The sequence below is a fragment of the Ascaphus truei genome, chromosome 17 (assembly GCF_040206685.1).
Source record: "Ascaphus truei isolate aAscTru1 chromosome 17, aAscTru1.hap1, whole genome shotgun sequence".
NCBI lineage: Eukaryota > Metazoa > Chordata > Amphibia > Anura > Ascaphidae > Ascaphus > Ascaphus truei.
Genome location: NC_134499.1, coordinates 13,804,271 through 13,831,565, shown reverse-complemented (window position 1 = coordinate 13,831,565; position 27,295 = coordinate 13,804,271). Strand labels below are relative to the sequence as shown.

At 45.5% G+C, this 27,295-nt stretch overlaps 2 protein-coding genes across 6 annotated transcripts in view; both read left to right on the top strand.

Annotated features, from left to right (window-relative positions):
• Positions 1-12,532, top strand: part of MEI1 (meiotic double-stranded break formation protein 1) — a 94,899-nt gene extending 82,367 nt beyond the window's left edge. For both annotated transcript variants that reach the window (XM_075574021.1, XM_075574020.1), the window contains 5 exons: positions 1,672-1,753; positions 4,434-4,540; positions 5,415-5,540; positions 6,653-6,759; positions 10,599-12,532. In XM_075574021.1, coding sequence (XP_075430136.1) covers positions 1,672-1,753; positions 4,434-4,540; positions 5,415-5,540; positions 6,653-6,759; positions 10,599-10,644 — 468 coding nt within the window. In that variant the 3' untranslated portion in view covers positions 10,645-12,532. The remainder of the gene's footprint in view (positions 1-1,671; positions 1,754-4,433; positions 4,541-5,414; positions 5,541-6,652; positions 6,760-10,598) is intronic.
• Positions 12,533-19,934: 7,402 nt separating this feature from the next.
• Positions 19,935-27,295, top strand: part of CCDC134 (coiled-coil domain containing 134) — a 36,520-nt gene continuing 29,159 nt past the window's right edge. For 2 of the 4 annotated variants that reach the window (XM_075574016.1, XM_075574019.1), the window contains exons 1-4: positions 19,935-20,062; positions 23,315-23,433; positions 25,468-25,589; positions 25,901-25,985. In XM_075574016.1, coding sequence (XP_075430131.1) covers positions 23,331-23,433; positions 25,468-25,589; positions 25,901-25,985 — 310 coding nt within the window. In that variant the 5' untranslated portion in view covers positions 19,935-20,062; positions 23,315-23,330. Of the gene's footprint in view, positions 20,063-22,438; positions 22,531-23,314; positions 23,434-25,467; positions 25,590-25,900; positions 25,986-27,295 lie in introns of all 4 variants that reach the window. The other 2 variants (XM_075574018.1, XM_075574017.1) reach the window with 2 other exon arrangements.

The window sequence follows — 27,295 nt, the reverse complement described above, 5'->3', positions numbered from 1 at the left end:
AATAGCTAAAAATGATCCGTTCCACAGCTTCCCATTAACTCAGGCAGCTGGATGGAAAATCCAGAGCACAGATTACAATGGCTCTAGTTCTCCCTCACCTGCTCTTCTAATCACATGCACAGGTATTTGCCTGGACACCCCAAACAGGATTTGCCTGGACACCCCAAACAGATAAGACAAACAAATGGTTACTGCTGTTGCTAAAAGACTGTGCTGTATCTTGTGACCCTAAATGAGAGAGCATTGTTTTAAGCTGGGGAACCAGTTTAGTTGGCCAGCAGCTGTTAGAGAGACTGATTTTAATGTGTAGTTAGATCCCTGAAAGGGATAGGATTTTGTTTATATAGTTTGGTTTCTTTTTACTTGAAATAACAGTGTGGGAAATACTGTAACAATGAAATGAGTGAACTGCTGAATGAAAGTATCTGAGTACCTCTAACCTACACATGTTAAAGCTGCAGTACCTTACTTGGATGAAAATAAAGCAGGCAGAAGCCTGAGTTAAGCAGCTTAATACTTTGCACGATCCTGGTTTTGTATTAAATAACCCTAGAAGACTGTGTCGGGAAGAACCCAGACAGACGTCAGCACTACAAAAGAGGGGCGTTTGTCACAATATATATATATATATATATATATATATATATATATATATATATATATATATATATATGTATATAATGTGCATGTATGTGTATATATATATATATATATATATATAATGTGCGTATATGTGTGTGCATTTAACAATGTTTACCAATGTGTTTTTTTTAAAATAAATAATAAATTATACATACATACATACATACATACATACATACATACATACACACAGTACCTCACTCGCGCACAGTCTACACACAAACGCACACTGCCGCACACAGTATATAACAGCTCTAACCCTGGCGCAAATACTGTAAGCACTGATCAACAGTTAAAGGGGAAGGGAGGGTTGGACTATGTAGAGATAGTGATAGAGAGAGATAGAGATGATCGCTTATCGGCTACCGCCCCAAATATTTATTGTCAAATCGGTGGAGTTTTGTTGCGTTTTGTAACAAAGGAAACAGAACAGCGACAGGCATTCTCTGATTACTTACCCTTCATACCATGTATAGTGGGCGAGCATCGTAATCGTTACAAAATGTGACTTCCGTTTTTGACAGATCTTCACGTGTCGGACCCCCAGGAATCCGGGGGGGGGAAACATTTTTTACATGATGTCCATCGTCCTGTCTGTCTATATCTACGATAACAGCAGTTAAAATTGACCAATTTACTTAAAATTTGGTATGGGGGTTCTTATTCCCAATTGAAAAAACAAGTTCGGCCACCGTGCAGTGCCTCAAACACCCCCCCTCAAATGGTGGTTTTTTTTAGAATACACATTTGGTGACTGGCCCGGGCCTCATCTCACCTCTGTCAGGTATTGCATACATACACGTGATTAAAAGTGTGCTGCTGCATGTATAATTATTCACACATAGGTTAACCCTTCACTTATACACATCCATGCTAAGGAAGAGCTGAATGTGTTTCCCGTGATTAAGAATCACAGCTCCTATGTCCTCCTTATAACCTTAACCCACAAACCTGATGATAGGCTGTAATAATGTCAGTAATGTCCGTGGCCCCCGCACATTATTCTCCTTTTGTTCATTCCCTTTACAGAAAGACCTTCTCCTTGTGCACGCAATTGTAGGCTGCCTGGAATCGCTCTTAGATTTTCTGTATATCAAGAACAAGGACGCTGGTAAAGCCTCGTTTTCCTTCTTCTTACTGGCCAGTCACAACGCTGCGGCTGGTGACTGCTTTATTAATGCTTAAGCCATCGTATCGTAGAACAGGCGTCCAGGGACACAAACACGATGGATTCTTCTGTATGGTCGTCTTGTCTTACGTCTCTCTGCCCAGATTTCAAATGACTCCAGCATGACTTTTTGCAGATAAGCATTGGTCATGTTTACGTTGCATTTTATTGTGTCATTGTATCAAGGGGCATAGTGAAATGAACCCGTTCAGTGAGTCATTTGGGTAGTTAAATGTGACTTAGAGTAGGAGTTAGTTGCCTTGTGCAGTTTTATGTGGGAAGTATCAGAGTTTCTGTCTGTACGTCCCTATGTTTTTCCTTTCATAGTGTATATATTTTTATATTGCTTTTGTGCCCGAGAAACTCAAACCAATTTCATACATTTGAAAGAAAAGAGAGAGGATTGCAAAGGAAGATGTTTGCACCGTGTTAAGGAGCAAACTGCGTCATGATATATATCCCCCAGTGTGCGTAACAGTCATTAACCTGCGTCACCCTGATATATATCCCCCAGTGTGCGTAACAGTCATTAACCTGCGTCACCGTGATATATATCCCCCAGTGCGCGTAACAGTCATTAACCTGCGTCACCCTGATATATATCCCCCAGTGTGCGTAACAGTCATTAACCTGCGTCACCGTGATATATATCCCCCAGTGCGCGGAACAGTCATTAACCTGCGTCACCCTGATATATATCCCCCAGTGTGCGTAACAGTCATTAACCTGCGTCACCCTGATATATATCCCCCAGTGTGCGTAACAGTCATTAACCTGCGTCACCCTGATATATATCCCACAGTGCGCGTAACAGTCATTAACCTGCGTCACCGTGATATATATCCCCCAGTGTGCGTAACAGTCATTAACATGCGTCACCGTGATATATATCCCACAGTGTGCGTAACAGTCATTAACCTGCGTCACCGTGATATATATCCCCCAGTGTGCGTAACAGTCATTAACCTGCGTCACCGTGATATATATCCCCCAGTGCGCGTAACAGTCATTAACCTGCGTCACCCTGATATATATCCCCCAGTGCGCGTAACAGTCATTAACCTGCGTCACCCTGATATATATCCCCCAGTGTGCGTAACAGTCATTAACCTGCGTCACCCTGATATATATCCCCCAGTGTGCGTAACAGTCATTAACCTGCGTCACCCTGATATATATCCCCCAGTGTGCGTAACAGTCATTAACCTGCGTCACCCTGATATATATCCCACAGTGCGCGTAACAGTCATTAACCTGCGTCACCCTGATATATATCCCCCAGTGTGCGTAACAGTCATTAACCTGCGTCACCGTGATATATATCCCCCAGTGCGCCTAACAGTCATTAACCTGCGTCACCGTGATATATATCCCCCAGTGTGCGTAACAGTCATTAACCTGCGTCACCCTGATATATATCCCCCAGTGCGCGTAACAGTCATTAACCTGCGTCACCGTGATATATATCCCCCAGTGTGCGTAACAGTCATTAACCTGCGTCACCCTGATATATATCCCCCAGTGCGCGTAACAGTCATTAACCTGCGTCACCCTGATATATATCCCCCAAGTGCGCGTAACAGTCATTAATCTGCGTCACCCTGATATATATCCCCCAGTGTGCGTAACAGTCATTAACCTGCGTCACCCTGATATATATCCCCCAGTGTGCGTAACAGTCATTAACTTGCGTCACCCTGATATATATCCCCCAGTGTGCGTAACAGTCATTAACCTGCGTCACCCTGATATATATCCCCCAGTGTGCGTAACAGTCATTAACCTGCGTCACCCTGATATATATCCCCCAGTGTGCGTAACAGTCATTAACCTGCGTCACCCTGATATATATCCCCCAGTGTGCGTAACAGTCATTAACCTGCGTCACCGTGATATATATCCCCCAGTGTGCGTAACAGTCATTAACCTGCGTCACCGTGATATATATCCCCCAGTGCGCGGAACAGTCATTAACCTGCGTCACCCTGATATATATCCCCCAGTGTGCGTAACAGTCATTAACCTGCGTCACCCTGATATATATCCCCCAGTGTGCGTAATAGTCATTAACCTGCGTCACCCTGATATATATCCCCCAGTGTGCGTAATAGTCATTAACCTGCGTCACCCTGATATATATCCCCCAGTGTGCGTAACAGTCATTAACCTGCGTCACCGTGATATATATCCCCCAGTGCGCGTAACAGTCATTAACCTGCGTCACCGTGATATATATCCCCCAGTGTGCGTAACAGTCATTAACATGCGTCACCGTGATATATATCCCCCAGTGCGCGTAACAGTCATTAACCTGCGTCACCGTGATATATATCCCCCAGTGTGCGTAACAGTCATTAACCTGCGTCACCGTGATATATATCCCCCAGTGCGCGTAACAGTCATTAACCTGCGTCACCGTGATATATATCCCCCAGTGCGCGTAACAGTCATTAACCTGCGTCACCCTGATATATATCCCCCAGTGTGCGTAACAGTCATTAAACTGCATTCTTTTATTTTAGAAATCGCACGCTAATATTTGGGTGCACATATTTAGGCTATTTGTAGGTGTTTTGCACCATGAAGATATAATGGGTTCCTGTTCCTTTCTGTTCCTGTTTAGCTCTCCATGTGGCATCGCAGCCGTGGAACCGTTTCCTGCTGCTGACGTGCCTAAGCAATGCTAAGAGCTGCTTCCTGCAGCCGGGAATGCTTCGCTTCATGACGCTGGTGAGTGGCAGCTCCAGTTCTCAGGACCGGCTTGTAAAATCGCAGGACCCGTTGGGAGTACGTGTGCGGGGGGCCTCTCCCCTTCCCGGGAGCCCCACCTGTGAGGTGGTTGTGGCAACGGCGCTGGAGGGAGCCCACCCGGGGGGGGGGTGTCCTGACACGGAAGTCGGCCCTGGCTTCCCTGATCGCCGCCTGGGTGGACTCACTCCGTCGTTGCTCCCGCCCTACACATGAGCGCGTGTCCTCTGTAAGTGCTGGGCACGGTGCATTCGCACTGATGGCTCCGCCATCAAGCCGGCCCCAAAATATACATATGTACTTCTACCATAAAGAGAAAGCCCTGCTTTATCTTCACATACACCCCTTGTTCCACCGTTATGTTTATCTGCATCTGGTTGACAGTGAAGATGTGAGAGAGAGAAGCGAAGAGCATAGAAATGGATGCAGCTGGGAGCAGAGCGCAGGCGTGGAACAGTGACACAGATGCAGATTAGGTGGAGCGGACACATGGCTGCAAATGAGAGGGACAGAATAGTAGAAGTCCTACTTGGCCTATAAAGAAAGAGGACGTCTGACTTGATGCCCTGTCCCCCTCTGTAATAGCATTTGACTTGAAGCCGTGTCATACTCTGCCACCATGTTTAATTACACCGCTCAAAGATACCAGATAAATAGTGTCCCTGAAGGGTTTCGACTTTTGCACTCTGAGGGTTACGCTCCCAAGTGCGTTTGTTCCAATCAGGGAGTAACATGCAAACTGCCATGGACTTGACACACTTTAGAGTGTAGCCCCCCTTCTCTCCCACCCCCCCGTGATGAACAACGGGAAAATCTAAATACAGCTTTTATTTTTGGGGGCGGCCTTTCTTTGCAGTTCGTGAAATACGGGAGCGCCAATATTCTCCTTCAAAATGAGAGGAAGCAAATTCTCGACGAGGCAGCAAAACTGAACGTTTCATCTCTTCCTTCTGCCCGCGACTTGCGCCACTTCCTGCTGCAGGTACGACGTTAACCCGCTGATCCCAGTCACTTCCGAAATGATGCTGCTCTCAACAGCTCCTCTGCTTTCACACTTTTATTACACGGGAGGGTTCATAGGGCGTGACATTTTTGTGAGGCCTACCCCCTTTAACATGTGAACAAAAATCTACAAAAAGCAGTGGTACTGAGTCTGTTACAAACATCATCCTATGATTTATAGTTCCATTAAGGAAGCTGGGCCTTGCACATACAGTATATAGCTTCGTCACTAATGATGTACACTTCCTCATAAGCCACTTAAGGGGTCAGTCATATATTTTGAATAGTATAGATAAATACCTTCATCCGACTGTCTTCCCTGGCTGTGAGCTGCGTTATGTGCCTCTGTGATTCGGTCCTGCAGTTCAGGATCTCCAGCTGGCGTTACCCTGGCGCATGGTTCAATGATCAGGTGAATAGAAGTTTCCCCAGGCTGGAGAGATGTAACTTGACACCAGGTTCAATAAAAAAGGTTACTTTGTTTCAACAACAACACGTCTAACATGGAGACCTCCTACGCGTTTCTCACGAAGAGTGAGAAATGCGCAGGAGGTCTCCATGTTTGACATGTTGTAGGTTACATTATTTCAAAAACATGTCTAACATAAAGACCTACGCGTTTCTCACCCTCCGGTGCAAAGCAACGAAGGGTGAGAAACGCGTAGGAGGTCTCCATGTTAGACGTGTTGTTGTTGAAATAAAGTAACCTTTTTATTGGTTTCGTTAAGTTACATTTCTCCAGCAGTTTTCACTGAAGCCACACCCCTCTGGGGAAACTTCTATTCTACCCCCTTTAACAGGATGTTGTCATGGTTCTCCTAAGGCTGCGCTTATAGTAAGCGCAACGGAGCGACTGATAATTTGGAAGCCGGCTAAATTTTTTTTTTTTTTAGAGACAGTTGCCACATGTGACTGTCTCTAAACCAATCAAATTGCGCGGCCCGCCCCCTTTAGTGACGTCACTGGCGAGAGTCGGTTAAAAAAAATGATAACTTTCGCTGGTGGCGACGAGTGACGTCATCGGTCGCCGTCGCCAGCACTATAAGCGCGGCCTTACTCCTGCAAACACGTGTTACACTCCCCTTTTCACAGCTACAGAACACAACCCACGAAGTTGAACCAGCAGAGAGCGTAATAGTCCAGAAACTACTGCAAGACATTGGCTGTATCCAGAGCCAACCTGTCCAAGATCACCTGCTGTATCCTTTTCCATCGGCTTATTTCCAACTGACATCGCTTCCTGCCATGTGATGCATTAAAAGGCCTTTGAAACCATTCATCACATTTTAAAAAGGGTGTCAAAAATGACGCCAAAGCTGAATGATTTGCTTGGGTGGGTAAAAGCATTGAGAGCCAAGTAATGATAATGACAATGTATTTTATATGCCACTGTTGATAAGATGCCGTGATGTTTTTATGTGTTGTGGTCTGCAAATGGCTCCTTGACGCGCAGTTTCTGGCTGGCGTGTAAGGACCGTGACAAACTGCAGTTTATTAAGAATTGACTCATTTTTCTTCTTGTGACTCTGCACTCTCATCTGGGAATAAATCAATCCCTCCTTTTTTCTTTCTTCTTGATATCAGTAACATTTAAACTTTCGTTTTTGGGGGGCATAATAACTGGCAAACACAAATAAAAGGAGCAAACTTAGTGAATGTATTCCCTAGTACCAATAAGGACTATTAGAAAAGTCACATCCAACCAGGGGCTGTGTAAAGCTGTGATGAAGTGTGACTGGACTCATGCTAACCTTTGCATCGAGTTTACAATGAACAAAATGACGCCTTAAAACCTCGCCAATTTACTTTTCTTTGAAGAACTTGGCCTTTTTCTTCTGAACCATCTTCCGAGGCTTGTTGGTCGTGTTTCTTCTGTTTGATGGAAATACTTGTGATTTTTGCAGCAGATAAAGAGTCAAACTATGACTGCTCTTCGTGAGCTCCCGCCAGGCCCTTCTGAGACCATCCTATTGCTCTCTGTAAATCCTCCCCGACGTAGCCACAAGGAGGGTTAAATATGGGCCGAATAGTTTCATACACTGACCCTGAGTTCTCCGAACCTCTCCTTGTGACCTGCAGCCACACCAGGTTTCCGAGACAACCAAAAATATATAGAAAACCGTGCACTCACATATAAAAAGTTTTAAAAAAAGGTCATATTCAAGGTAGGTATGGGAAGTGGTTAATGGCGCTCTAGTACTGGACCAATAGAGATAACAAATTGAGTTCACAATATCAGAGGGCAGTGGGTGAAAAGGTCACATAACATGTTATGTGTGAGTGCACAGTTATATATATATATTTTTGATTGAATACATTCATATAAAGAATCTTTACATTGTTTGCGCCCCCCATTTTTTTCTTGTTTTGAGGTTCTGTGTTGAAGAGGATTGGTATTCTGACATCTGGGGCAGCATTGGGTTAACACCCTACCAAAACACAAGAATCACTCAAGAGGATGCTGTTTAGATATACATAGTATCCCCTTTTTGTAACACTAGCTTTGTGTGGACACATTAGCATCCACATATAAGGGTGTTACCATTAGCCTGTATTTGTGTTTGCTGCAGGTCTGCATGTACAGGGAATGCAAAGAATGTGGATTCTCGCTGCACACCAAGTTTTTAAATAAAGAACTGATACATTTATTCGTGCTTGTAATAGACGTGTTCAGAGGTATGCAATGGAGACGGTTTTAAGGTGAAATTAAAATAAGGCTTTATTGCGCCTGTTGCTTTAAACACAGCAAACATGTAAATCAGCAAACAAAATCCGCTCCACTCTGGAGTATATATACACTTGTGATCCAGTTCTCTCTAACTGCGTGGTTAGCCCAGCGATTCACCAGCCCAAATCAGAGACATTCATATACAGCTAAACCCCATTATAGCGTGACCCATTATAACGCGGTTTTCACGTGGCTCCCGTTTAAAAAAAATTTTTTTTTGCACACACTCTCACTGCACACTGCACACACTCCCAGCACACACACTCACTGCACACACTCTCACTGCACACTGCACACACTCCCAGCACACACTCTAACTGCACACACTCTCACTGCACACTGCACACACTCCCAGCACACACTCTAACTGCACACCCTCTCACTGCACACACTCCCAGCACACACACTCACTGCACACACTCACTGCACACACTCTCACTGCACACACTGCTCACAGCACACACTCACTGCACACTGCACACACTCTCACTGCACACTCAGCACACTGTTTTGGGCCTACCGCTACGACGCTGGGCTCAGGGAGAGCCCCCCCTCTCCCTGCCTGTATCTCTGCTGCTGTGGGGGAGAATTGAAGGGAGCTGATCCCTGGCCAGGAACTCAGAAACAGCTGACATCCCGTGAGCTCTCCTCCCCCTCGCAGCTTCTCTGCACAGATCAACTGCTGCAGATGCTGGGTAAGGGTAAGTGCTGCTGGGAGTGGGGGGGGGGGAGTCCGGGGGCCTGCCATTGCGACGCAGGGCTATGGGAGAGTTATCTCAGCGCTCCCCCTTCGGCAGCGCGGAGTCCCAGATCACGGTGGCCATTTTGTTTTTTCGCGACCCCATTACTAACGCGGTGGTCTCGGGTGGACCCCGAGGACCGCGCTATAACAGGGTTTAGCTGTACTTAGATAGACATAGATAATAGTCTAAAAAGAAAAGTCTTACCTGTTAGCTGGGTTGCTGTAGGGGAAGGCTTCTTTGTTCTCCTGGTGTCCACACCCGTCAGTGATAAGGCAATGTCAGGATCCAGGTATAGAAGTATTATCCCCTGTGTCTTGTTGTCAGCTTGCAGTCTCTTTTGGCAGGCTCAAGACGTCTGTCTCCTTGTTCAGCTCACTTGTGTGCTCAGGAGTCTCCCTTCCTGTCTCAGAGGCAGGCTTTTTCTAACACCTGTAATCAGCCAGGTGGTGTTAGTTAATTGCCTACCAGCAGTTAACCACCACACTGCTGGATTAGAGGCACATTTGTGAACGGATAAATCCCCTGTTACAGTGCTCCTTTAGTCCTAGGGAAGACCTGTATTTCGTCCAGTATCAAAAAACAAAAGAATTTATTGTGCCATAAATACCAACGTTTCCTAAAGTAAAGCCACTTTACTTGAGATAGGCAGCAGGCCGAAACATTGTTATTTATGGCACAATAAATTCTTTTTTTTTTTTTTTTCATTCACATCCGTGTGCCCTTGTTCATTAAACTGCATTGCATCTACAGGGACACATCTATCAGTGGTTTATATTGCACTTTCTTTTTATATAAATGATGTTTTAATTGATACTGCTTATTTACTTAATCCAGAGTATTGGGTTTAGTGTGTTGCTGAAACATCTAGGACTGATATTGATGCATTAACATTAATATCAGACATGCATAAGATTATATAGATGTTTAATAAGGTTTAATAATAGACAATGAGCGGAGCCATAACTAGCGCACATAAGTGCGTGTACACGAGTACACATTTTTTTGCTTTTCTGGGACAACCACTTCACATTCTATTAGTATGAAAAAGAAAAGTGCATTGGTTTTTCCCAAAACCTGGTGTGGCCGTGGCTCACTGGGAGATAGATGCATGTGCAAATTACATCTCCGTGTCAATATTACTCTAGAGCAGGTCGGGCCAACTCCTGTCCTCAAGGGCCACCAACAGGCCAGGTATTAGGGATATCCCTGCTTCAGCACAAGACGTGCAGTCATTCTGACTGAGCCACTGATTGAGCCACCTGTGCTAAAGCAGGGGTAGCCTTAAAACCTGACCTGTTGGTGGCTCTTGGGGACTGGCGTTGGCCACTCCTGCTTTAGATTGTAAGATGTCCGGAGCAGGGCTTTGCACTTGTATGTCATTTACATAACTCTGTAACCCCCTTGTACCGCGCTGCGGAATATGTTGGCACTTCACAAGTAAACAATAATAATAATATTGGGCCATAGCTGGGTTTGATACAGAGCCGCCAACGCGTTTCACTGGACTCCCACCTCCAGGTTGTATAAAGCATTTCCTTCGCGTATGTTATCCTAAACTCCCTGTCAGATGTTTAGGTGGCATCATCGTGTCGCGGTCTCACGTGGCAGAGTGAAAGGGAAGGATCACGGAGCAGAGGAGGCCTCGTGGTTCCCAGACCGTCTGTAGGGTTGAGCTCTTGTGCTGTTCTGCAGATACACGCCTCACTTTAACAGACTGAACATGGATGTTACCGCAGTCTTCCCTTTAACCCTCCACACCCCAGAAGTCCCAACGGCCGCCGGGTACATCCCAATTGTGTGACCGCGGCATCACTGATTACGGCACAGGGGGAGTCCAGCTTCCATTTCCCTGTGTGCCCAGATCGCGTGCTGCACGATCTCCCCTGGGAAACGAGATTAAAAAGTCCATAGCGTATGGTGACCCCGGTGTGCTAGACCCCAGGACGTAGTGGCTACGTCATAAGGCACTCAAAGGGTTACAAGCAGCAATCCCCCCCCCCCCCCCAATTTTTTTTATTAGTTTATCTTAAAAGATCTGGAGCAGGAGTGGCCAACTCCAGTCCTCAAGGGCCACCAACAGGTCAGGTTTTCAGGATATCCCTGCTTCAGCACAGGTGGTGCAATTGAAAACAGAAAAAGGACGAGCACACGACTCATGGTATAGTATGTATACAAATATATTGCTTTGTAGAAGGGGAGTACCATACGTACAAGATAACAGATATACTGTAATTAGGCTTATCGTGTTATGTCTTGAACACTGGATCAGGGGTTTACCCCAGCTCCACAGTGGTCTGCTTCTGACAAGTGGTGATGGTATCTCTCACCGCCGGACACGGTCAGGTGGCAGCTGCAGAGAGCAGGACTTCTGATTCTCAGCCGCAACAAGGCGTCACAGGTAGCGGAGTTGCAGAGGAGCCGAATTGCGGCTTACTCCATTGGCGTTGCGCTCGGTGAGTGATCTCCAAGGGCAGTAGCTGATGACGTCACTGGAGAGACTTGGTGCCGGATCGGTGGATTTTACTTGAGTCCGCTTTAAATGACAGTTCTTGTCTAAGATCCAGGGACAATCCACAATCTTACTAAAATACCATCCCAGCGCGTTTCGTAGCCAGACACCAGGGAATAGGTCAACAGCAAAAAGGCTCATATTTAAACCCCTCTCGCTTGCAATTGGATGAGAGTGGGATGGGGGGTGTGCTCACAATAATCCAACCCTATCTAGAATGAACATACAAATACATACATCTATATTAATACAATGTTAATAAAAGAAGAACAATTATATATGTACATAATTATATATAAATATATAACTTCTACAATAGTATGTAAGTTTAAATTAATACAGCTGGAATGAGAAAAACATGGTTATGATAACAACAAGCACACCATATTCACATCGGGCAATGATAATGAACCATGAAACCATGAGTATGAACTAGCAGGACAAAATACTGCAGACACGGCTATGGCGAAGAGCCAATCTGGATATTATGGATGGAAAAGACATTGAAGATTGAGCCACCTGTGCTGAAGCAGGGATATCCTTTAAATCTGACGAGCTGGGTTGTTTTTTAAGGCGAGTTGAGCAGCGCTGAGCTGCAGGACCTTGTGGCATTACATACGTGTGTATGTGTTGCTGAAATGTTTGTTGTTCTTTTCCCATTCTGTTATAAAATCATTACAATATTCCCACACTGCTGATAACTAATAATAATAAGGATATGGGTTCCCACATGATGTGTGTTTGGTGCCTCATCAGAAGAAGGGACGTATTTAAAAAGCGACTATAATTAACCTTCATGTTAAAGTTTTCCATCTGCTTTCATTGAGCCATTTTAAAAGTTCACACGGAAAGTATCAAACGAAACTGCTCACTGTGAAGCTGCAATGTGTGGCACTGTGTTAGGAAAATCAGTTTATTTTGACATTGCCTTAATTCAAGTAATTATTAAAGTTTGGGGATTTATTCATGTATAAAATACCTGCCAAATTCTTTGCCTAATGATGAAGCTCTTCACTAATGGTCTAAATTAGGGGTTTTCAACTCAAGTTCTCAAGGGCCCCCAACAAGTCAGGTTTTCAGAAACATAGCTGCTTCAGCACAAGTAGCTCAATCAATCCCTGCTTCAGCACTGATTGAGCCACCAGTGCTGAAGCTGGGATATCCTGGAAACCTGACCTGTTTGGGGGATCTTGAGGGTTGAAGTTGAGAACCCCTAATTTAACGGTCTACAAGACTCACTTGTTATTTCATTACTCAAATCTAATACGGAGCTATGAGACGTGTGAGCACACGGCGGGTGTAGCGGTTTTGCGGGTTTTTAGCGGTAATAGTTCTGCTAGCCCTTCTTTTTATAAGGTGTGGTTACCGTTATGAATATTGGTGAGAGGTCCAATACCTTATCGAGCAGACGTACCATCCGGATTTTTCAAGTTGGACACCAGCTAATCCTTTTGGTTTTACATCACAGGCTGACAGCTAAAGTGCTATTTATCATAATGATCATGTTCTGACACGTTTCTGGGGTAAGCAGAATTCAGACTGGTTTAGGGACCCATTCTCAGGCTCGGGATATCCATCATTTCTCCATTTCTGCTGCATCTCCATCCACTCTCTGCTGACCTATACAGAAAGCAGGTGAAGTGATTGTACTGCACTTACTCAGGAGCTTCTCTATAAAGCTGCTTTTCATATAGAGGTTTCCTTTGCCACTAAGCGGGTTGTGTATCAGAGTCTCCTGGAGCAAAAATAAAAACCTTGGAACCTTTTTCTTTGATACTTTTTGCTCCGGTATTGCGGAAGGAAAGCTTTGATAAATAACGTCCAAGTGAGCGGAGCAAACATTTCTCAGTGGCGCACATACCTTATATCAGTGGTTTCCCACTTTGTTTTGGTTAAGGAACCCTGTAATTGTGAATTCTGCAGAACCCCAACCATCTCTAATAGCGTGTCTGAGATCAGATACATTGTAAGGAACCCCAACCCTCTCTAATAGCGCGTCTGGGATCAGATGCATTGTAAGGAACCCAACCCTCTCTAATAGCGCGTCTGAGATCAGATGCATTGTAAGGAACCCCAACCCTCACTAATAGCGCGTCTGAGATCAGATGCATTGTAAGGAACCCCGACCCTCTCTAATAGTGCGTCTGAGATCAGATGCATTGTAAGGAACCCCGACCCTCTCTAATAGCGTGTCTGAGATCAGATGCATTGTAAGGAACACCGACCCTCTCTAATAGTGTGTCTGAGATCAGATGCATTGTAAGGAACCCAACCCTCTCTAATAGCGCGTCTGAGATCAGATGCATTGTAAGGAACCCCGACCCTCTCTAATAGCGTGTCTGAGATCAGATGCATTGTAAGGAACACCGACCCTCTCTAATAGTGTGTCTGAGATCAGATGCATTGTAAGGAACTCCAACCCTCTCTAATAGCGTGTCTGAGATCAGATGCATTGTAAGGAACCCCAACCCTCTCTAATAGCGTGTCTCAGATCAGATGCATTGTAAGGAACCCCAACCCTCTCTAATAGCGTGTCTGAGATCAGATGCATTGTAAGGAACCCCAACCCTCTCTAATAGCACGTCTCAGATCAGATGCATTGTAAGGAACCCCAACCCTCTCTAATAGTGCGTCTGAAATCAGATGCATTGTAAGGAACCCCAACCCTCTCTAATAGCGTGTCTGAGATCAGATGCATTGTAAGGAACCCCAACCCTCTCTAATAGCGCGTCTGAGATCAGATGCATTGTAAGGAACCCCGACCCTCTCTAATAGCGCGTCTGAGATCAGATGCATTGTAAGGAACCCCGACCCTCTCTAATAGCGCGTCTGAGATCAGATGCATTGTAAGGAAACCCCAACCCTCTCTAATAGCGCGTCTGAGATCAGATGCATTGTAAGGAACCCCGACCCTCTCTAATAGCGCGTCTGAGATCAGATGCATTGTAAGGAAACCCCAATCCCCTCTAATAGCGCGTCTGAGATCAGATGCATTGTAAAATCTTCTGTATTTGGTACAATTTTCAAATGACCTAAAGATTGCACCAAACCCTTTAGGGATGTCTGAGGAACCCCGATTGAAAATCCCTGCCTTTTTATGTATACTGTATGCGATTTTGAGGAAGTATTTATAACATCACCTTCTTGATAATATCTTGAAATAAAGGATTTTTGACGTTGCCAGCTGACACACTGACGTCCAAAATCTATACCAATCTGGGCACACTTTAGAGAAATAAATCTAGCTAAACTCCCATGGTCAGAAAGTGCATCGCACAGCAGATGCAAATGCCAATTATTGGCTATGGGACGTTGTGTATGGTACAGCACCCCAAACTCACCTCAGCAAACTCAATATTCTCTACAATTCAATATGCCATTTTGTCTTTATATAACAACACCCATCACTGCCATATGTTATAGCAGCAATACAGGTTTCATTTCTTATTACTGGATCGAAGCAGTGGGTCTTCCGAGCTGAACCGAGTTCATTTCAGCTCGGGGGGGATCCCCTGCTTCCAGAGATACAGACCTATAGGGGGCGCCGGTAGCTCTACAGTTTAAAGTCCCCGTTCATGCGGGCCAATAGGAAGCCGCACCAATGACATCACAGCTTCCTATTGGCCCGCATGATGCAGGATATTTAAACGCCGCAATCATGTTAGGCACACAGTTTCTCTGCCTGCAGAGGTACCGGAACCCCTACTGAGGTAAGTATCTCTGGAAGCAGGGGGTCCCCGGAACTGAAATTAACACCGTTACGCTCTGGGGACCCCCTGCTTCAATCCTGTAATAAAATGAAACCCATATTGCTGCTTTAATAGGACTAGGTTGGCTATCTCTCGAGTCCAGACGCAAGGTACATTTTTAAAATACTTTCTGGGCAAGTTAACCCATTATCCGAGCAGAGTTCTCACCCCTAATGTACACAGCACTTATCACCTAATGTCCACTTTCCAGAACCCGGCTTATGGTTCCAAGGTTCAGTAAAGAATCCGGTCGCTCTTCCTTCTCTTACCGTTCACTTCTGGAATTATTTACCCGAGTCGCAAAACCTTCACTACATATTAAATTAGTGCCAGTGTGTCAAGCCCAGAGAAATAGTGGAATTCACTAACCTCCGATTCGGGATATCGCACTGCAACCCTGCATTAACTGCTATTGACTTGAATGGCAGATAGCGCAGGATTGCAAACCCTAAGGCCCAGATTCTCTAAAGGGTGCTATGCTGTAGCATACCCTAACTGCCATTCAGATATCAAGGTATAGCAAAGAAGGATCAAACCATGCAAAGAAGTCCAGTCTGGTAGGTCCGGATGTGCCTCAGATGACCGGACCTTCCAGACTGGAATTATTTGCATGGTTTGATCCTTATTTGCTGTACCTTGATATCCGGACTTATTTTCTAGAGGCGTCGGAATGTATTTTTATCTATTTTATCCTGATCTGCATCGATCAGTCATTTCCCTGGGCAGCCTTGCATATACATACAGTATGTATACTATCCATTGTGGATTAGCTGTGATCACTAATATTGTGTTTATGATAGCACCCTCACATCACAGTACTATCACCAGTCAATTCGAGCATTAGTGCTACATCACTATTCTTTTTTGCACTAACTGCCATTCAGTTAAGTGCTAAAGCTTGATAGGAAAAATAGGCCAAAGCGCTCCAATGCCAGGAATAAAAGAATAATGCAAGCCAAACCACTAATCCAAGGTATAAGAAATGAGTAATGGTATTATTACATAATAACCACTAGTATGGGTACTATCCTCCTGAAGACAGGTGGTAGATGGTACAAGTCCACCCACCATCAGTCTCATTGGCAGGTTCCCCTGAAATATAAACAATACTCACAAATCCTAGGAGTGGTAGGCAGGCTGTGCAGCTTCCAAGAAAAGAACGCTGTGACGTTCAAAACGCGTTGGATGGGTCTTTTGTCACATTAAAGTGCCCTTTTATTTTATTTTTGATACTGGGTCCTTCCTGCTCCGTTTTTGCTTGTGCGCTTTGTTCTCCATTTATTCCAAGTTCTAAAGCTTAGCTCCCTTTAGTGAATCTGGGGTAAGTGTGTCATTATATATGACTGCTTTGCTTTGTTATTTTCTGAATATTAAAAATACCCCTTGTGAGCACAGTCACATGTCTGAGACAGGTCTGCAGCCCTGCCTTTCCCCATTATCTCTTAGCGTACAGTGCTTCCACTGCAGCCAGGGATGCTGGGAAATTAGATGCAAATGAACACTCGTAAGTAGGGTTACCAGGTGGCTTCTCCAAAAATACTGGACACGCTGGTGAAAGATGTCGGTGGGGAGGTATGTTATTTATAAATGATCTGACTGTTACGTCATTTTTTTTCTACATTTCACTCCAAGTTTGCACCAATTTGCACTGTTTCATATTGTATTTCGTAAAAAAAAAAATTGTTGGAAGGGTTTTTGGGATTAAACGCCCTCCCAGCATTTTTTTCCCCCAAAATCTTTTTATTGGAAACATATAAATACAGATAGACAATAAATAAACAGTGCCATGGGCATATGACTTGGTACTTCAGGATGTTTACCAATACGGGTTTTCTAGTTAACAAAGTAAAGAAGGGAAGGAATGAGGGAGGGAGCAGAAGCAGACGAACAGACAGGGAGGAAGGGGTTGGGGGGAAGGTGGGTAGGGGAGCAGAGGTAGGATCCTCCTGGATCTCTATCTTTTCCGCCTGGCGGCGTCCGGTGAGCTTCAGCCTAAGCCTGGCCGAGGCCCTGTGCCAAAAGCCAGAGGTCCCAGGTTTTCCAGAACTGAGGCATTCTCTTATGGAGCATGGCTGTGAGCTTCTCCATAGTCATGACTGAATTTATCCTCCTGACTACCCTGCCTCTCGCCGGAGCGTTAACTTGTTTCCAGGCCGCTGCTACAGAACATCTAGCGGCCGTCAAAATGGATGAAACCAGCCTAGCTATTGGTGTGGGGAGAATCCCAATGGGGTTTCCAAGCACATAGGTCAATGGGTCCATGGGAAACAGAATCCCTGAGGTTTCACGGAGAGGCGTCTGGTTCATGGACCAGAACTTCTGGATCTCTGCACGTGACCACCAAAATTACATAACGGTCAGATAAGTTATATACAACATACCTGCCGTCATACATGGCGAGCAATGCTGATTTTAACTCTTCTCCCACTACTTCCAAGATTCTTGCACCCCCCCTCATCCTCTCAACCCCCCTCTAATCCCCCTCATACTCACCCCCCTCCCCTCATCTTCTACCCCCCCTCATCTTCTCCCCCCCTTCTCATCTTCCTCTCACACCACCACCCCCTCTTCCCCCCCCTGCTGTCTTACCTGTGGGAGGTCCTCCTGGCAGACTGGCACTATCAATATCTCAGAGCTTTCTTTGGAGACAGGAGACACACAGTGGATCTCCTCTCCAACAGGTAAAGCTGGGTTATAATAGCAGGAAACTACATTTCCCAGCATGCAGATGGTGGAGGCACGCTTCTCCTTAATGACGTAGAGCCCTCCCATTGGTCAGTCTTCTCCTTGGCTCGGCGCGAAGGGGGGGGGTTGATGGTGGCTCCGCGGGCCTGCTTACCAGACGTGGCCTGCGGTAGATATCTCTGTTGCTGCTCGCATAGCCGCTTTTGCTTCTCAATCGGAGGTAAGAGCACCCGGCCGCACTCGTGCTGCCCGCCGCACGTCCAGAGAGAGATTACCTCTCATTTTTTTTACCGGACACGGGCAAAATATCTGTCTGTCCGATTCAAAACTGGACACCTGGCAACCCTACAGTCATAAGGTGTCACTTTCCAATTTTCTGAATGAACTTATTAAGTAGGAGTCTTACATTTCATGCCGGGAGTCCTGACTTTCTGGAAAGGAAACAAAACGCAGTATTTGTTTATTATAACTTTACATCGCCCTTAACCCCTATGGACACTCCCAAACTGTAAAGAGGGTGTCAAACATGTGCAAGATGTGTTGACACTGTACATTGACTCAAATGAACATGTTAAAAATTATTCTCTTAGCGACCAAAACCTCTTGGTAATTAGCACAACACGTGATAGCTTCCTTACAATGTCAAATAAGTATTTTGTTCTAAATTGAGACCACACAAAGGGGCCTCTACGTATCAAGAGAAAGGTAGTGCAAAAATTACATTTTCAACCAAGTGCCAAAACATTTTGTTCCAAATTTGCCCCTTTTGCACATTGGGGAGAGTCAGTAGGAGGAGTTGGGGGGAGTTACATGGTGCACAGATTATAATGAGATGTATCACATTCTGCGTCTCTGCCCCAGCCTGCACCTTGGGAGAGTCAGTAGGAGGAGTTGGGGGAGTTACATGGTGCACAGATTATAATGAGATGTATCACATTCTGCGTCTCTGCCCCAGCTTGCACCTTGGGAGAGTCAGTAGAAGGAGTTGGGAGGAGTTACATGGTGCACAGATTATAATGAGATGTATCACATTCTGCGTCTCTGCCCCAGCCTGCACCGCGGGGAGAGTCAGTAGGAGGAGTTGGGGGGAGTTACATGGTGCACAGATTATAATGAGATGTATCACATTCTGCGTCTCTGCCCCAGCTTGCACCTTGGGAGAGTCAGTAGGAGGAGTTGGGGGGAGTTACATGGTGCACAGATTATAATGAGATGTATCACATTCTGCGTCTCTGCCCCGGCATGCACCTTGGGGAGAGTCAGTAGAAGGAGTTGGGAGGAGTTACATGGTGCACAGATTATACTGAGATGTATCACATTCTGCGTCTCTGCCCCAGCTTGCACCTTGGGGAGAGTCAGTAGGAGGAGTTGGGGGGAGTTACATGGTGCACAGATTATGAGATGTATCACATTCTGAGTCTGCCCCAGCCTGCACCTTGGGAGTCAGTAGGATTGTGTACATCAGAGATCTTCCGCTACCCAAGCAACTAGTATAAAATGAGCAGGAACAAAGTGCAATTTTCACACTCAGATTAATTTGCAAATTAAGGCAATGTAAATATATATATATATGGTGAAGGTGTTATACATGCAGGCAAAATTTTGAAATATAATAATTTTTAAATGTATCTAAAATTAGCTTATAATAAGCTTGTGGCCCGTCTACTCATAAATGTTTTGTGATCCGGTCCCCTTGGAGAGCTGGTGTGCTTATTAAGGGATGTTACATTCTGCATCTCTGTGCTGCATCTCTTCCACTTCATCTATGGTGTCCACAGCCATATCTTGCTCTGACACCCCCACAGTGACTCTGAGCCCTAATGAATGAAACTTTGGCAAGCTGGCATCAGTAGCTGCTGCTAATGAACTACAAAGGGAGAACTACAAAACAGAGGGTTATGGGTAGCTCTGCCGGACGTGACATCAGGAGGAAAGTGGCTGCTGATTGGTGATTGAGGCTGTCTTGATGTAGAAAAAAAAAAGCAGCAGAAGCGGTAGCTGGAAATAAGCAGCATGAGAGCCCAGAGGGAGTAATGGTGCAGCTTGTGATCTGAGATATCCTGCTTCTATCCACAGTCTGCAGCTGAGGTGAGCATGCATGTATCTCTGTGCATCAGCTTAAATGCACTGGGGAACACACTATACATTTCCATCCATGCACCCATGAGATCCCATATGGTGGGTAAGGGGGGGAGGTATTCTGACCACCTCCCTATAACAAGCAATTAATGCATCGGTGTCATGGATCAGATACCCACTGGATTTGGGGGTGGGGGTTGTATTTGCAAGCGTGAGGCTCCACAGTAGGAAGCCACTCGTGCTAAGAATGAATGAGACTTCCTTGTAGTGTGTGAGACAGCCCAGATCAAGTAGAGATGACAGGCCTGGGTGCTGCACTGTATAATGATGCTGAGCATCTTGAGCCACCTGCAAGACACACTTTCCTTTAGAAAGTAGACTCTGTGCCTGACTGCAGCCTACAGTGGTATATGCCTCTATTGCCCTGCAGGACCAAGAATAGCCCCCAAAGAGGAAAGGCGTTATTGCTTCACCTCTGCTGCCACATGAAAAGATTATCCAACACAATTTTGATGTTGTAGCGTGTATTCCTTATAGATGTGGAAGGAGTTCAGCCATATGTCTTTGGGGCAGGTGGCAGTCCTGTTATTTTAACCACTTTGCTACCAGAGGGGATGGGTCTGTCTGGCAGCATTGGGGTTAACTAATCCACTTTACTACAACAACGTTTTATTTCATATAGTGCTTTTCTCCCAATGGGACTAAAAGCGCATCACAATTACAGTATAGCAGCACATAGGAATGTCACAGACACAGTCCCTGCCCAGGTGAGCTTACACTCTGTTTCTGGTGCCTGAGGCACAGGGAGATAAAGGGATTTGCCCAAAGTCACAAGGAGCTGACACCGGAAATTGAACCAGGTTCCCCTGCTTCAAACTCAGTGTTGTTGCCAAAGAGTCAGTGCCCGTTCTCACTGACCCGCTGCTTCAACCTGTAGGTCAGTCAGGTCTCTGAATCCCAGAATGCTTGGATAAAGCAGGTCTTTAAATAAGACGGGACTGGCCCGATGTGACTTCTGCACTCTGGAGCGGTTTACAGATTCGAGACTCCCAAATCCTCATGAAATGGGGACAATTTGTCTTCTACCACAATATTCTTTGTTTTTTTTGTTTGTTTGTTTTTTTTTGCATTGGCAAAATAATAAACTGAAAATAATGAGTGATCGTCTGTAAATAGAGGAAGGTTCATTGCTTTACGTTCTTAGTAGTACGGAAAGAAAAAACCCCAAGGAAAAATACTCATGAGTGTAAAGTGAAAAAACATCAGTGCATGAAATTGACGTACCCTTGACCGCGCAGTGCTCATTGGGTAACACATTGCGGCCATCTTTACTAAGTGGGTGCTATTCTATAAGACCCCTTATGGGCCATGACGTCTTTATCACATAACAGGACTTGGTGAACATGGGCCTCCACTCAAAATGAGCTTAAAAACCCGTGGGACGCAGTGAGGGAACACTCGGATTTCGCCATAGTGAATTGCACTTTAATAGTCATGTAATGTTACCATCTCATTATGACAATTGTACGGTGGCACCTACTCCGTAATGCGGAAAATCGGCGACAACAAAAACGTCAGTACTTGGAAACACGAAGAAGTGAGACTGGGACAGAGAAACGGGGTCTGGCGTTTCCCCCAATCTCGTGTGGAAGGAATTAGACAGGTTTGTCTAGTAATTCGTCTTCTTAAATCTCCTCCCGGCTAATTATCAGGGTGAAGGCATCAATCAATTCTTCAAATAAACTGCAGTCTTGTCCATGGTGGAAAAAATACTGATTTACTTAAGACGGGTTAATACTAAAACTGAACGGTGTGCGGCTTGGCTGCAAGAGTTTAACGCGCACAAGCTCAAGATTGTGCACGAATAGCCTTTTGACCACTTTTAAAATTGACTGTTATTACCTCTCCTGGAAAACTGATGTTAATTTGGGGATTTTTAAAGACAAAAATAGAAATAATAAGGACAAGCCATTTGAAACACTGCTTTTTTTGTTTTTCCGCATTTTCCCGGAAGTTCTTTTTTCTGCAGAGATACCGGATAATATTGTACTGTACACTTAATTTTCATAGTGTGTAAGAACAGGGCCTCTTTAACCCTTTGGATTAATGTGTGTACGTTTTATTTTGCGTGTTATTGTATCGCTCTTCTATGTGCAGTACGTGTAAATAAATACTACTACTAACCGCTAAGCATAATGTTCAATATTAAATTAGGTGCAAAAAAAGCCTTCCTGAGGGCTAACGCACAGTCTTCATTTTGTATCCTCTTGTAAACGTGCCTCAAACATTGGCATGATGTCCCTTTCCTGCTGCAGCTCTGCCTCTTGTTGTTGCGATATCTCTCTCTATCTTTCTCTCTCGTACACTGACCTTTGCCCTTTGCAGATAGATGCACTTACCAGAACACCCTCCTACTGTCTGTCACTGGCAGCGACTGCGAGGCTGGAGTCCAGTTGCTGGAACGGGCTTGCAGGCAGGTAGCGGTGATCAGTGGTCAGACACAGGTGGCAGGCAGGTAGCGGTGGGCAGAAGCAGGCAGCAGGTAGGTAGCAGGTGGTCAGGAGAGAAGCTGAGGTCAGAAATAAGGTCTGGTAACAGCAACGCCAATAGAGGCAAGAGCCGGGACAACCTCAATCAGGCACAGGAGACGGAGGTCTTATAAAGGCCTGGCTACAGCTAGGGAACAGGCGCCGGTAATGGAGGGATCAGCAGTCCAGAAGGATCCCTGCATGGCTAGGCCTGGGAGCACATCCCTGACACTCTGTAAGTTCTTGTGTAGAGAAGGGAAGCGGGCACACGGGCTTATGCAAAAGAATATTTAATGTGCCACAAAGAAATCCAACGTTTCGGCAGAATCTCACTTCCTTTATCAGGGAGGCAGTGAGATTTCTGCCGACACTTTGGATTTCTTTGTGGCACATTAAATATTATTTTGCATAAGCCCGTGTGCCTGCTTTCCTTCTCTACACTGTGTTTCCCTGGGATGTCTGGACCTCCCTGGACCCAGTGCACTGGCAGATAAGTATCCCCCTCCAGCACCATATTGCAGTGTGTATGTACTCCTCTCTATGACTCTGTAAGTTCTCCCCCTTACCACTTGGTTTGTAAGCTCTTCAGGGCAGGGACTCCTTTTTCCTAATGTTACTCTTATGTCTGAAGCGCTTATTCCCACTATGTGTTATATTATTATGGCGCTATGTAAACAAAGATCTCCCTCCATGTCATTTTACGCGTCTCTCTGTACATTGTCTTGTGCTGCAGGGTCCCATCTTCTGTAATGGATCCCATCCATGTCTGCAGCTTCCTCCTGGCTCTTCTGCTGCCAATGGGGAGAACCTCCGACGCCAACAGACAGAAGCGAGACACCGGCTTGGAAATCTGTATCCTCTGAGATGGTGTAGTGCACAATGTTTTCAGCAGCATTGGTTCTGGAGGTGTTCAGGCTTTGGTGTTCAGGTCCTGAATACATGTTGAGCACAATAATGTATATCACGCCAAAAAGGAAGGTAGACAGCGTGAATTGCTGGGGTGCTAAATCCTTGTATACATCTCAATACACAAAACATGGCAGCATCAAGCACCCCCCAAAATAATCAAAAAGAAAAGCTCTCCCATATTAATGTATTACAAATCGACGATTCGGTCTCACACTATGACCTTCATCAGGACCAAAAGCAATTAAATTGCCTGACCACATTTTAATGCAGCAATTCGTACTGCTCTTCTCGTGTGTGTGTGTGTGTGTGTGTGTGTGTGTGTGCCATACTTAGTCAAGTTATGGTGGGTAAAAAAAAGTGACAAAAACCCTCCACAGCAAAGCATATAGCAAATGGAAATAATACTGTATGCTCATTTGCATGTCTTAGACTGGTCTGCACCCCGCCTTTCACCATTATCACCCAGCACACAGCACTTTCACTGCAGCAAGAGATTCTGGGAAATTATATGCAAATGAGCACACAGTGCCACCTTTTGCTTCAAAACCATACACATGGTTCCCTATAGGCTTAAACTTGCTGCATGGTTACAGCTTTGGGCACAGCCAGGATTAAGATGCATAGCCAGCAGCTATATATTTGTTTTTCTCTCTCTTTCTCTTACGCGGGATATTACCGATAGGTGGGATATTACCCGATACGCGGGATATTACCGATAGGTGGGTGTGACAGGGTGAAGTCAGGTACTGATAATTATGCCTGGGAAACATACATCTGAGTCCTTCATCCAGCACTCGGAAGGTTAATAACCCAGTAAGAATACTTGGGCTATCAGGAAGTAAGTGGAGACAGCTGACAACCAGCTTAATAAGGAGGTTACTGCTTGTAGTAGGTGGCTGACTCCGACTACAGAGCTGTCCTGTGCAAGCGCCTATCCAGAAGGATTTTCTAAACTCTCTATAGGGATAGAGATTCCCAAACAAAGATACAGTAAGGGCTTTAATATTGTTCCATAACTATTGTGGTGTATGTTTTAGTGGTTGGGAACTGGACAAAGCCAGCCAGCCCGATGTATAGGGCCTGGAATGTTTAGCAAGTTCTCCCTATGGGGAGTAGGCGTTCTTTTTATGAGTTTTGTTTTGCCTTAAAGGGACAGTGTGCCCAAATGTTTATTTGGGTTGTGGAGAAATAAAACCACTCAACATTTTGGTTTACCTTAAAACTGCAAGTGTGGACTATTGTCTGACCTTGCCTACAGGCCGTCCTGCCACAGCGGGATATTACTGATACACAGGAAATTACCGATAGGCAGGATATTACTGATTACCAATACGCGGGATATATTGCCGATACACGGATGCTGACGATACGCAAGATGTCATGGAACAAGAATCATAGTTCTGTTTTACCCCCCTTCTGCTTGTCAGCTCCTTAAGTTCAGCTGCATGCATTTGTTCTACACACATATACACCGTGCCTGTGTGATGTATCAATATGTTGCCCTTTCTGCCTGTGAGCATGTAACCAGTGAGTTTCTACAGCAACCTCTGAGATTCTTCTCAGAATGGGCTATTCTGCCCTCCCCCCCTCTCTTTGCTGACAGTAGTTTGTCCCATCCCACTTCTAGTGTGACCCTTGCTCCTCACTTCCTTTTCCACCCTGGAGACAGTGAGTACAGCACCCATCTCTGTTACACTCCCATGGCAAGGCCATCTGTTTCTAACTACAAATCACTACTACACACCATCCACAAGTGCCTGTATTTACTGCTGCTTTTCCAATAAAGTGAAGGAAATATTATAGGACTTGGAGTGATTTGGAAAGGGAGCTGAGTTAATGCTATCGGGGGCCATTCACACATCACACGTGACCCTGGCTTCAGAATACAGGATATGAGGATTTCCAGATGGAAGGCAGAGGATATATCTCGGTGTAAGTAGGTTTAAGTCTCACCATTTGGCCCTTGACTGGTTGCAGATAAGAAGCTGTTTGAGGTGAAACGGAAGGATCAGATAAATGCCCTGAATAACTTGATTGAACTTAATGATGTAAACCAGCAGTATAAGATTATAGATATCATGTTGAAGGGACTATTCAAGGTAAGATTACCGCCACTCCTCTCCAGAATCTGCACTACTCTCTCTCTGTCTCCCCCATCCCTTCCTCTCTCTGTCTCCCCCACCCCTTCCTCTCTCTGTCTCCCCCACCCCTTTTCTCTCTGTCTTTTGCTCCCTATTTGTTTTTATTATTTATTATTTTTATGGCGTACGGAGCCAGGAATATCAAAATATAACAGAACAGACCTTAGAATGCAATACAATATAATTGCACCAAAACATAATAAAAATCAGGGGAGAGGAATTCCTGCGTCAAGAACCCTCCAATCATCCAATGTCTGTGCTTCTTTCAGGTGCTAGAAGACTCCCGGGCTATCTTAATGGCAGCCGGTGTGCAGCCCGATGGCCCTTTCCCTGAGGACGAGAAGATCAAAGATGGTAAATTTCTCCTGCCCTATATCTATATCTGGGTAAAAACCCGCCGCATATTATGCTCGCCTCCACAGGGGGCGCCGGTATGTCTGCAGTTTAAAGTCCTCGCGCCACATGGGCCAATAGGAAGCCGCACCGGGTGACATCATTGCTTCCTATTGGTCTACAGGGCGCGGGAGCATAGAAAAGCCACCATAAAGTGAACCCTAGAGCGGCTACTGGCACCCACTATGGAGATAAGTACCTCAGAAAGCTGGGGGTGCCCAGAGCTGAAATTAATGGGGTTCAGCTTCCTGCTTCAAACCAGTATGGGGGAAAAAATAAACCAGATGGATTGCCTCTTTTTAATGAGCTCCAGATACTAACCCCTGCCGCCCAGCTCCGGGAAATACAGCGGAATATCCTGTGCAGCGTCTGAGTAACGCAGTCCGTGCCTCTCGGCCGGGGCGCCATGGTACCCTGGGTCGCTGCGACTTCAGGGGGGAAAGTACCGGCTGTTCAGCTGTTGGGTCCCGCGCGGTCCTGGGGCTGAGAGGCGGCGCTCCGCCTGCACTCTCTCTCCTCGCTCAGCCCGGCGGGCGAGACGGGAAAGGTCGGGCGCACCCGCCGTGAAAGTGTGATAGAGAAAGATGATGGGCGCTAATGTGAGAAGGGAGTGCGGGGTGAGAAAGTGGGCGAGTCTGCTCTGTGAGTTTGTTAAGAATAAGGGTAGTATGAAGTGAGTGGTGTGTTTGTGTGTGTGTGTGTGTGTGTGTGTGTGTGAGCGAGAAGGGTTTACGTGCGATCTGGTGAGCATGGGGTGTCCCCCGAGATATATATTTTTAATCCTCTGGGGGTGCACGTGCTGAAGAAAAGGTTGAGAACCCCTAAGCTGCATCCTGGATCTTACACTCGTTTGCAGGGGGGGGGAAGAGAATCACGTATGGAGCGCGCCGAACGCCATTTGAACGGAAGAGGGGGGCCCCTCCTGTTCTTTTCACATCACCCGGTGATGTTGCAATCACGTGATCACAACGTACGCGTGGTGTGGCGCACGAGGTGGATGCTCAAAGTGCTAAACAAATCCGTGGGATGGTTTGAGAGTAGATTGTAGGCCTTAGATTCTTCAGATCCGATCGAGGGCATTTACAGTGCTGGATTCATTACCAATGGAGACTGGGATGGCAGATACAATAGATATGTTCAAAAAAAGGTTGGACATCTATTTAGAAAGGAAAGATATACAGGGATATACCAAATAAGTAAACATGGGAAGGATGTTGATCCAGGGAGTAATCTGATTGCCATTATTAGAGTCAGGAAGCAATTTATTTTTC